We start from the raw sequence: 12,946 nt of genomic DNA on the forward strand, positions 1-12,946 counted from the left end.
CACAACTCCTCACCTGGACAGTTTCAAGGATGTGGGGAGAAAGGCACTCTACTGCATCAGCCTCAAGGTCCTAAACATGCGCTCTTTGGCTGGACTAGAGGAGTCGAGGTGGACCGGTTTCTTCGGCCCAGACTCTTCCCGAAAGGCAGCTGGCGGTCCTTGTACAAACTGCCCATTGAGAAACGGACAGCAGACCTCCAGTCGAGGGTTGTGCATGGAGCAATAGCTACAAACAGATACAGAGCGCACCTGGATCCAGAAGTAGGGGAAGGGTGTTTGTTTTGTAGTCAGTCCGAGACTCTGGCGCATTTGTTTGTGCTGTGTCCCCGTCTTTCAGCACTGTTTGACCTGCTAGAACGGTGGTGTCGGGGGCTTGGGGAAGTTTTCTCTGTTCCCCTATTTATCTTTGGTCCAAAATACAGTGCAGAAAAGAAAAATATACACATATTAATGAACTTTATAGCCGGCTCTGCCAAACTAGCCATCTGGCTGAAGCGGAAGAATAAAATTCAGGGTGCCGGCTGCTTGGAGCCAGTGTCGGTCCTGAAGGGTCAGCTAAAAGCCAGACTGAGGGTTGATTTTGATTTCTACAAAATAACGGACAATGTGTCGGCTTTCAAAAAGATATGGGCTGTTGGGGGGGTTTTATGTTCTGTGGGGGAGGATGAGGAGTTGATATTACATTTTTGACCAAGAAATGTTTCATGACGGTGTTTGGTTTGTGTTGTTGTTTTGTCATTGTTGCAATGTAAGTCCTGCAGTAGTGCAATAAAGGGACTTGAAAACCTAAACCTCCCCTCTCCTCCCCTCTTCTCCCCTTTCCTCCCTTCTGCCCCCCTCTCCTCACCTCCCCTCCCCTCTCCTCCCCTCTCCTCCCCTCTCCCCCCCTCTCCTCTCCTCCCCTCCCCTCTCCCCCCTCCCCCCCTCTCCTCTCCTCCCCCCTCCCCTCTCCCCCCTCACCTCTTCTCCCCTCTCCTCCCTGAAATGGTGGCGACAGCAGACGCTCAAAGAAACAGAGAACATGTTGTTATCAAAGTTGAAAGGCGTGGAACTATTGTAATGCCCTCTTTGAAGTCAAGCACGGCTGTGTTTCATGTGACAAATGCACTTCAAAGCAGAGTGGATGCCTTGCTGCTAGGGCTGTTTCTCCTGTAATGGCATTCGGCCTCCGCACGCTCTGCTCCTGCTGATATCATTTACCTGTGGCAGCTACGCCTCTGTAGTCCTCTGCATGATTACCAGTGTAGTGCAGGAAGTCTGCATGGGTGTGCATTAAAAATAAAAGGCACACACAGGACTTTAAATGACATTCTCTGAACCTCCTATGAAATTGAATTTTCATTTGCTGCTATTTATTGGGAATATTAAACACAAAGCATTTCAACAGTGTGGCACAACTTTTCCTGTGCAGCAGATGATTTCCATGACCTGGTGTTGCCTCTTAACATTGCTTTTTTAATTGCTGAGCACATGGTGGCATTGAAGTCAGACCGAGCAAGAAACACCAGGAATCAGCCAGTCATTTAATCTGATTTTATTTATCGGTTTAATATATTGGCATGTTATCCGATGATACATTTTAACGTCAATATCGGCCGATACCTTTACCTTGCCGATGATATTGTGCGTCCCTAATTCATTTCCTATATTAGTTGACGTAAATTCCTGATGGGGAATTTAAAGTGTGTTGTCCTGCCCTTTCCTCGTTTCTGCCCTCCTCCCTGAAACACCCCACTGTCACACTGAGCTGACAGCACTGCTCCCCTCATTTCCCTAATTTCATTAGCTGTCCTCAGTCTCAGATCATTGCCACATCTGTGCATGTGTTTGTCTGTCTGTGTGTAGGTGTCTGTTAGGAGTGATGGCCACTAATGACGAGGCAGAGCCAGTAGATGTCAGGACAGTGACAGTGTCTTCCTTCCCCTTCTCTCTGTATTTTCTTTCTGTCACCAAGAACAATGAGAGACATGGAATTGTTTTCTAGTGAATAAATGGGGGTGGAGGCCAGAAGGCTGGCCAAGTTGAATGTGAAGAAGAGATACGTCAAAAGTTCACTCCAGCAGGCAGGTCACACATAATGACTTTGCTTATTGTAAATGTGACCTTCACATACACACACATATACACACATTGTGTGTGTGTGTGTGTGTGTGTGTGTGTGTGTGTGTGTGTGTGTGTGTGTGTGTGTGTGTGTGCGTGCGTGCGTGTGAAGGAAATATTTGTCTAAATAAAAGATTTCAAAAATGTTCGACATGAAAGTGAAAGTGTAAAGAGTGTATCTGAGACAGAGGAGGGATGGCAGGACTTCATAGTCTCTTTATATTCCCTTTAAATCAGCAGAACTGCTGAGAACTTGTCAAGTATTGATTATTGGGACTTAGTGTTTGAAAATCACACACTATCACCCCCTCTCTCCCTCTCTCCCCCCCCCTCTCTCTCTCCCTCCCCCCTCTCTCTCTCTCTCTCTCTCTCCCTCTCTTTCCCTTTGTGTCTGTCCCTCCACCAGGCTCTTGTCTCTCATGTCTTTCCCTTTGTGTCTGTCCCTCCACCATGCTCTTGTCTCTCTCATGTCTTTCCCTTTGTGTCTGTCCCTCCACCATGCTCTTGTCTCTCTCATGTCTTTCCCTTTGTGTCTGTCCCTCCACCATGCTCTTGTCTCTCTCATGTCTTACCCTTTGTGTCTGTCCCTCCACCATGCTCTTGTCTCTCTCATGTCTCTCCCTTTGTGTCTGTCCCTCCACCATGCTCTTGTCTCTCTCATGTCTCTCCCTTTGTGTCTGTCCCTCCACCACGCTCTTGTCTCTCTCATGTCTCTCCCTTTGTGTCTGTCCCTCCACCATGCTCTTGTCTCTCTCATGTCTCTCCCTTTGTGTCTGTCCCTCCACCACGCTCTTGTCTCTCTCATGTCTCTCCCTTTGTGTCTGTCCCTCCACCATGCTCTTGTCTCTCTCATGTCTCTCCCTTTGTGTCTGTCCCTCCACCATGCTCTTGTCTCTCTCATGTCTCTCCCTTTGTGTCTGTCCCTCCACCATGCTCTTGTCTCTCTCATGTCTCTCCCTTTGTATCGGTCCCTCCACCTTGCTGTTGTCTCTCTCATGTCTCTCCCTTTGTATCGGTCCCTCCACCTTGCTGTTGTCTCTCTCATGTCTCTCCCTTTGTATCGGTCCCTCTACCACACTCTTGTCTACTTGGCTTGTACCCAATCCAAATGTGCAAAACAGAGAGCAAAACCTTGAGCCAGAAGTGTCACAGGGCACTTTTCCATTTTGTTGATGCTGCAACTCTTCCAGGATGGTTTGACAATATTAATTGCTGTCTCTAGTGCTATTGATGGGCTGACCTGAGCCAATCCCGCTCAGCCCAGCTCAACCTCGACGGATCAGACCTCTGGCAGAACCAAAACCCAAAGGACATGTCCTGATCCAGTAAGGCGAGGGCTTAGTTAGCATTCCCTCTTACAACCGAGGAACAGCTCATCTGGCCAAGCAGAGACATTATTCAAGTACATGAGATTGGGAAAAAAAAGGCAAAAACAAATAGGTGATCTGGATTAGTTTGGGTTGCTGTTCATAAGTTGTCTATGAAATTGCAACTCCACTAGTTGCAACAATGTTGATGATTTTATGGAAAAAGGATAAATTAAGTTTGTACCCAATGTACAAATGCATGCTGACCCAACAGCATACAGCACCTCTGGGAATGTTTTTTCTGCGAGTTTATTTGGAACTGCAGTTGACTGTGGTCCTGTTCTTGGCTGCCTCGGGAGAAGATTCAGATTCAGGCCACTGCCCTCCCCTCCCCTCCTCTTGTGGAGGGAATCTGTTGAGGCAAGGCTTAATGTAGAGCTTAAAAAAGTCCAAGCCTTCCTCTACCAGTCAATAATGTATGTGACCCCCCGTCCACCCCCCCTCCTCTGTTTCTCTGACTGCGGTTGTTAGCATAGCTCAGCTTTTTTTGACAGCTTTTGCTAGCGTTCACAGCTTTAGTGCATTCATAATGGATAGGCATTTGTTAAGGTCAGTGGCTTCAACCGTCAGGAAACCACACAGCAAGTACGGCGCAAGAGCAATAAGCCAATCAAGTTGACTACTTAATGAGGGGGGATCGTTTATGAACTTTTGAAAGCGTAAACAAGCTGAATCCTTTGTAAGCCAAATCATAATCACAGGATGTCAGATAATGACAGGGGGTAGATGTGTCCAAATGTCAGAGAAATTGACTGGGTGGGTGGAAGGAGGCGGGATAAAAAATTATGACGGAACGGAAAATTGTGTTTAATCAAGGGGGATGACAACGCTTCAACTTACACCACTATAATACTGATAGTACTATATAGTACCTATAGAACCGAAAAGTGAGTTCTTCTTCAGGCTCAAAAAAGTCTGGATCTACACCGGCTAGAACCAAAGATGATCAAAATCTGATCAAAAGTATTCTTTTATTATGGCATAGTCCACAATAAAAATTCAATCAGATTTTCAGACTGCAACAAAACACACAGATATATATCTTGTCATTGCTGACATAAATGTGAATACATGTCTGCCATACCTCAGACTTACCTGCTCTTAGGTCAAAATATGATGCTGATGCATCACCTCAGGCAACCCGACAGGTCTCACAGTTCACAGAACATGCTGGCAAAGCAACAGGGGGTGAGATTCAACCTTGTTAACGTGACACATTGTTATCTTTGGTTGATTTATGCTAAATACAATTCAACAATTAAAATAAGCCTGAGGAAATAAAGAGAAAATGGAGCCTGACCTGGACCAGACCAGTCAGGTTGGGTCTTATCAGGTTTGTGCTGAGAATCAAAGCTCTTTACTGATCAGTTGGGGATGCCAGACTCTTCTTCTAGTGCTAACAAATCTAATCCAGTCACCGCAGTAAGTGTTGTTAGCTCTGTGTGTTCAGCTTTCACCCTGTCAGCTGCAGTGAAGGCTTGTGAATGTGTATGTTTGTGTTTGAATGTGTGTTTTCAGGGAGACAACAGGGCCTGCCTCTCTGTGCCAGTTTAATTATTACTGTCATCTCACACCAATCCCAAGCCTCCACAGAATGACTTGTGAAAAAAAAAAGTAATTTCCTCTCTTTTTAAACTGCATCACATACTTTGGCAGGACCACCTTTTGACATTTCAATATATGTGAGTCCCATACAAACGCATGCAGACAGACACATTTTTCATACACCCACAGTGGCACTATATAAAAACAAAGACAAACACACCACCTGGAGTGTTCATCCTGGTGATATGCTGGAATTGAAATTCACAGGAGTGAGTTCTTCTCTCTATTATTATCGCTGTTTGTTCCAATTGGAAAAACTCCCTGCTACAATGCAAGTTATTTTTACCCTAGAGCTTTACCTCCCATCAGTGATGCGTGGGTTCTTTCACGAGTGACCTGAACTCACCCAAGCCTGTCATTCAACATGACCATGACTGAAACCGCAATTACACTCATTCAACCAATGATGTTTTATAAAATAGTCATTACCTAAATATGTATATGAACCTTTAGGTAATATTTCACTAATATGCATACCTTCTATTTGAACTGATCTGCCTGCAAATTACCAGAATATCATTCAAAATATTTGTTTTTGATTGGTAACTACGGGTGACTGAGAGCACCTGCTTATTTCAGATCAGCCACGCATCACTGACTCCCGTAATTCTGCATGGTAAATTACTCTACAAGAATAGATAGGTGGGAATCAACTGTTAACATGTTCAGTTCGGAAACATCATTTATGATGATGATGTGACGGTGTGAAATTGTTTAAGTACTTTTTCCTAAAGACACATTATGGAAAATTAATCAATTTTGAGTCTTTGAGGGGGATTAACATGTTTCATAATAAGACACATTTTTTAGGCCAACCCACAATTGCATATTGCTATAATTACAATACAACTAATTACAATATCTCTATAAATACATTTATGATCAAATTGATGCAATTTCTATTTCACAGATGATTTGTGTTTCAGAAATATCAGCATGGGGTTTGATTATTTACATTTTGATTCCACACACCACGGTCCAAAGCGATGGCTAATTTCCTTAATCAGTGGAAATGTTGCTCTATGAACTATGGATTGTAGACAAACGGTCACAGTTATGGAAAGTTAATGTTACATCTCCTCTTGACGTTTCTACTCTGTGTCAACTCCCAAGCCTTTAGCTCCATGACTATTTGACTCGCAGCTGTCCATCGTGATGTCACACCTTTTTAAAGCATCAGCAAGCTAAATAAAACCAAACTAATCCGAAAAATGAACACTGAAGATGACACAATCCATTTTGTGTGTACTTCTTTCTTTTTTAGGCGGCCCATGTCCCATCCTCTAACATGGAGGGGTTTATGACTTAAACTGCAGCCAGCCACCAGGGGGCGATCACGATGTTTTGGCTTCACTTTTGGGGAGCTGTCATGTCCTCATTCTTCTATACAGTCTGACACACACGTACACACACACCTACACACACATATTGACACATTTCTCTCATTCAATGACTGACATTTGCCAAAGCGACAGCAAGACTGATCAAAGGGCTAATATCTCAACACGTGTCAGCTGAGAAAAACATTAACACTGGAGCATGTGCACGCACACAAACACAAACACACCATCTCCCACTCACAAATGCTGAAAAGTGTGATTCTATCGACAGCAGCTTCACAGGCAACATCTGACATTTCGCTGGGAGTGTGAGGTTAAGTGTTCAGACCTTTAGAGAACGTTATTCCCTCGTTCTTCTCACATCCTCCCTTTATTTCACCGTCCTTATCTTTGTTTGTTCGTCGAGCATGCTTTGTTCTGGATTTCCATTAGATGCACCTGCCTGAGGTCTTTGTGGTGCCTTTCAAGCGTTTCCTGTTTGATTCTAAACGATCTGAAGAAGCCCAGGCCAGAGAGGACACAAAGGCATCCTCTGTGTCTTTTGCTGTTCTCTCTCAGCCAATCAGACCAGGAAGGAAGTAGAATGTATCCATCAATCGGTTGCTGAACGGAAACTAGCCCAGAATGAAATGCAATGACCAGATGTGTTGCTATGGTGAAGAAAATGATTGACCAGGCGCTAGATTACAATGTTCACTTCCCAAAACAGCCTGCCTGCACACACACACACACACACACACACACACACACACACACGCACGCACACACACACACACACACACACACACACACACACACACACACACTTACATGGCTCAGCTGATAGAAGCTGGCTGATTGCAGCAGTTTTACGGGCAAAGCCATTTGAATGGAAATGTGAAATGGAAGTGCATTACCAGAACTCATAGACACCAGGACCAGCTGTGAATGAAAGAAATGAGTTGCTATGAAAACATACCATGCGCATCACTGGAAATAGAAAGAAGTATGTGAGATTCTTGTAGCTGTAACTCTGGGTCTAAAAACCTTCCGCCAGGTCCTTCACCTTGAGCCTGTTTAAATTGCTGCCATATGCCACCAATTACCCTATACTTTTTATTGAGTACAATTTCACAATGTCTTCACACACCAAGGGCAGGATGGACTGTGGTCTGATGTATCAGCCCTTCACCCATCATCACAAATGCATTGTACCTACTCTAATGTCGCTGCCATACTTCAACAAGTGACAATAACTCTGTTGCAGCCTATAAATACTGCATTTCCCACATAAATACTTAGAAATCTGATATGCCAATCCATTTATTTGGAAACTATCCAAAAACCACCTTTACCCTGCCTCATGGTCAAAAACCACACTTCACTGTCTACCCACAGCGCCACTCATTGGCCAACATTGAAATGACTCATTTTCTCAACAAAGCTATGACACGCCTTGCAGTCACAATAGAAAATGACTTTTGGTTCCTAAAAACAGGAATTAACAATGGAGACTTCAGGACAAATGCCTCGTTGACACGGTTTGGAAGACCGTGGGAGTGCATATACGTTAAGTACATAAGTATGGGTTCTCATACAGTCAGGGGCTTAACTTTGTGCATATGCAACCAAGTATTGGTCTGTTGTGTATACCTTCATGTTTCTGTATGGAATGTGCTCAGGCTCTGAAAACAAACCCTCCCGTATGCACATATATTCGTTAGTGCTGAAATGATCAATGACCAATCAATGAGAGGAGCAACATGAGGATGAGGATGACGACAGAGATTGCCTGCTTTTGACAAAAAGCTATTTTCAAAAGATGATGGTTCCAGAGGGAAAGAGACAGAGAGAGCATAACGTTGACTCGAAGGGACGCAGATCCCCACACCGCCCTACAGGCTCACACACAGCAGACGGTAGCAGCAAGCTGGTGATGAGTGTGTGTGTGTGTGTGTGTGTGTGTGTGTGTGTGTGTGTGTGTGAGAGAGAGAGAGAGAGGGAGAGAGAGAGAGAGAGAGAGAGTAAAATGAACTGGTGATGGAGTTTGTTGTGGTTGGATCCAAAGAACCCGAGGCAGACATTACCTCTACTGCTGAACCATTTAGGAAAATAGCCTCTTTTCACAAGATGGCCAAATGTGTGTCTTTGTGTGTGTGTGTGTGTGTGTGTGTGTGTGTGTGTGTGTGTGTGTGTGTCCTGAAGGCTTACAGTGCTGCTCTAGTGCTAAAGGGTTCCTATAAAACCAGTTGTAAAGTTACTCTCTAAGGGCTGTTTCTCTCTCTGCCTATTCTCATTTGACCCACTAATCAATTCACTTTTGTACAAAGACCAATGCGTTTTTTCTCCTCCCCTGTTGTAGAGACTGGTAGAGGCGGCAGAGGAAGCCCACCTTCAGCACGAGGAGGATCCAGACCTACAGGTATGTGTATGTGTGCCTGGAGATACACTATATTCTGACCACACACATTATTAAAACCAATGTGTTCATTCCCTGTTCTTGTGAGCTAATTTATTAAATCATGCTGAAAATAATGTATCCTTCAGAAGCCAGTGCTTCTGTGATTGGACCCCAATGAGAAAAGGTTCAGCAAATGACAAGGGCCTCTGTAAACACAACAGAGGAGAGGCAGGGATAAGGCATTAGGAATCTGTTTCGCTTGAACAGGCTTAACAGTCTTTTCTCTTTGAAAAGTGTGTGTGTGTCCACATGGCTATACACATCCATATCTCTCTCTATGTTCACATCGCCAATCATTTTGTCAGCACATGTCTCCGTCTGCCGCAGACACACAGTCTGGTGTGGGTCTCACATTATCAACTACTATTAGCATTTTATTTACTTGAACAAACAAACAAAAAAACGAACCTGACACAGATTCATGAGTCTACCTTGTTACGATGATTTTTCATTCTGTGGATAACTGAACAAAATCCTCACAAATGAGATGTTACATTGAGCCAGTTAGCAAACAGATTAAATAGACAGGTTTCTGAGTGACACCATCACTTAGATGTGCATGTGCACAGGGGGTCGAAAAACAAGTCACGGTTAAGATGAGCTTCTGAGGAGATAATGAGATGTCGTTCTTTGTGCCATAAACTGCATGAATAGCAAAAGTAACGTGTTCAATATGCTAAAGCCTCAATTATACTTTTATATTTCCTCTGGGTTTATGGTGGCAAACCAATGTTCTCACAAATCCTCAAAGTTCTCCTTTTTCTCAGCTAATTAGAAAGCTGTTGGATGAGTACGGATCCCTGCAAATGGCCGTGTCTGATGTTTGACAAGATCACGATTATTTATTATAGATTCTGGATTTTAAATGGTGCAAAGTACTGGATGGCGGTGGAGGATTTTGCACAGAGCCTAAAGAAACAGCTCACACTGTTACCGCTCTGTGATCAATGTTTGGTGATCAGTGCCACAAACAGATTTCCCCCTAAACAGTAATGTTACTGGTTTCCAGCAGGTTTAGTTATCTCTAAATACTGAATGGGACCTATTCGCTCTAATTTGTCTGTCAGGTCATGGTGGAATCCCTGGGAAATTGTAGTCCTAATCCTGAGTGTCAGTAGAATAACTCTGCCGCTCAATTAAGGCATCATGATGATAGATGCATAATTATTATATATAAGGAACTAAAGATCAAGTTGTACGTGGGAAGCATCTTACTTTGTCAGTGGTGGAACAATTCATCCTCATGTTGTTTATGCCAGAATTAACTCAGTGACAAATGCATTTTGAATCTGAAACAGAAACCATAAATAAGTACGGTAATATAGCACTGTTGTGTTCCCCAATTCAAAAACCCAACAACATTTTAAACTACTTCCTGGGAGTTCCACCCCTGAGTTCTGCAAACTTGGGCAAATGCATTCCGCTAATCGTATCTGCATACACACCCCCAAACCCAGCCTCTGCTCTCATGGTTCTGCCGCAAATCCATTTGAGCAGCTTTAATTTTTAGAGTGCTGTGTGTGTGTGTGTGTGTGTGTGTGTGTGTGTGTGTGTGTGTGTGTGTGTGTGTACGCGTGTGTGTGTGTGTGTGTGTGTGTGTGTGTGTGTGTGTGTGTGCCAGAGAGAGACAGTGCCCTCATGATGTTTACGCCTGAGTTGGCTGTGCATCATGCACATCTCAGAAGTTTATTGGAGTAGGTGGAGCAACAGCAGAAACTTGAGTTTTAAAGGAAATGTGATGCTAAGCCGACTTGGGAGTATTTGCGGCTAAACTACTTATAAAGTGTGTGGCGTGAGCGTTAAGCGTGTCTGTGTCTCTGCCCGTGGCGGTGAGTGTGTGTTTATTGGGTCAGCTCTTTAAGACATTACAGAGAATGCCCTGTGGTTTCTGTTGTCATGGGCCATTAAGGTGGACCAATTACTAAAAGTAACCAATAACTGCTGTCCAGCTCTCAGGCCCCTTCTCATCATAAGCTTTCCCTAATTCTTTTTTGTAACTTGATTCTCCACATACAATGCAACGCCCCCGCTGTGCTTTAAAGCAAACACATGCAGGGCTATTTGGTTTGGCTGGTGTATACATTTGATTGAATAACTAGAGCTGTTTATCAAGAGACAATAAGTCGGCAGCTATTATGATTTCAATTCATTGTTTATCTATATTTTTCCTTCATTATTACAATATACATTTTTTGAGGCAAAACTACATATTGTTTTTTTTTTCATTGGACTGAGACAAATACATTATTAATGAATTATTCCGAAAATAATTGGGAGATTAATTGATGATTAAAAAAAAATCATAATAATTAGCTGCAGGCTAACCCAACATCACATTGAGATTATTTATTGAAATTGAATGCAGTTTAAGTGGTGTTTGATGTAAGCAAAACAAAAAAAAAAAGTAAAAAGAAAATGAAGCTGCTGTACTTAACAGAGTTTAAGCTTCTGATTCTTAGGACCACGCATGTCTGTCAAGACAATTTTGCACAGAAAAGTAGAAAACATCCAAATATAGACCATAATGCAACACATCACACAATGTTATTCTTTGAAAAGGGTGCTTTTTTTCAATCAGTCTCCTGACAGTGTCACCCACGATCCTACTAAAACCTGCACAATCACCTGCAGTTGTTTGAACACCATTCTGGAAAATGGATATCAACAGCTTCAACAGGAGATCAGACAGTAAAGAAAATTGCTACATTTTATCTCAAGGGTACTTTTTTTGTCCGTGTTTATGTTGATAAGCACATTTCTAGACAACTTGTTAGATAGACTATAGACTTGCACCTACTCTCTCTGTTAAACACACTCTCATTCAGCTTAATAAAGCATAATAAAGCAACAATGTGTTGCTTACTGAGAAATAAATTGTGAGATTTAGCCCGCAACTGCAAGTGGAGTTCATACATATTTATATGGTTCCCTGTAGGTGTATATTTTGATGTATCTTATTTAATATACACTCTGTGTTCTTGTTGATGATGCATGTAAACAAAACTGCCTTCGTAGAGATGTACTTGTGTTCGTATTTTGCATGTTGTTGGGGACATGTGCTCTCGCCTCTGCATGTGTCATCTGTGGACACTTGTCTGTTTGTGTTCTCATATGCTGCTTGAGGGGCAGCAACACTGTGTGGGCTCACAGCAGTGCTTTATGCCAGTAATTACTTGGCCGAGATGAGATGAGCCCAGCGGAGTGATTGTCCCTTTGTTTCAGCTTTAACGACGCAGCCTTAGAGCTGATAATGACTGATAGAGTCTAAAGTCTAATGTAGGGTTTCACAACGTCTCGGACCGAGTGAGATGCCATTATCAAGCCAAAATACCTCCATATAAGATATTATACCAACAAACCTTTGTATACCAAACATGTGGGAATAAGAAATTGGGAGAGGAAAGGGAAAAAAAGTACAACAATTAAAATGGTGATGACAATTACATGTACCTGCCAGATGTTAGTTGGCATGGTGTGTAACCACTGTAATAGAATCTAGTTTAACCAGAGATTAATGTAATGGCAGATGCAGTTGGTGTATGATATCGTGTTAGTTCATTACATCAAGAAGACTCAGAAGCCCATCGCCTGTAACTTATAGGACAGGTTTGTTAGCCATACTCATTCAGCACACCACACACATGCATACTTTTTGAAGAGTGGGACCACTCACTCACATCATGAACTCATCATCGCTTTAATCTTACTGTAATAGTCACACTATCCATAAATGCTCTGTCAATCTCTAATAGCACAGCATATGTTAGCTTTTTAATCGTGACAAGATATATGCTCCCAGTTCTCTCCTTCCTCATTTTGGCCACCTGTGCTGCTGCCACCACCACCGTGCTCATCCACTGAAGTGAATTAGTCCTGCTTAGGGTCTGACAGGTAAAGTTCTGCTGATTGAAGTGATTAACGTCAATGTAACATCCATGTGAGCGCGCATGTGAATCTCAGTGTCTGAGTCGATTTGAGTGTGTGGATGTGTGTTCGTAATTATCCTTAGTGAAGCAAGTTTTTCAGTACCTCTTGGCAGATTATGCTGCAGCCTTTGGTTTTGCATTGCTAATTGTGTTGAATTGCTTGAGCAT

At 43.0% G+C, this 12,946-nt stretch overlaps 1 protein-coding gene across 2 annotated transcripts in view; it reads left to right on the top strand.

The window, feature by feature from the left end:
* Nucleotides 1-12,946, top strand: part of cacna2d3a (calcium channel, voltage-dependent, alpha 2/delta subunit 3a) — a 120,816-nt gene that overhangs the window by 30,806 nt on the left and 77,064 nt on the right. For both annotated transcript variants that reach the window (XM_084015472.1, XM_084015473.1), the window contains exon 4: nt 8,754-8,813. In XM_084015472.1, coding sequence (XP_083871598.1) covers nt 8,754-8,813 — 60 coding nt within the window. The remainder of the gene's footprint in view (nt 1-8,753; nt 8,814-12,946) is intronic.

Source organism: Eutrigla gurnardus (genome assembly GCF_963514095.1).
Source record: "Eutrigla gurnardus genome assembly, chromosome: 8".
Classification (NCBI taxonomy): Eukaryota; Metazoa; Chordata; class Actinopteri; order Perciformes; family Triglidae; genus Eutrigla; species Eutrigla gurnardus.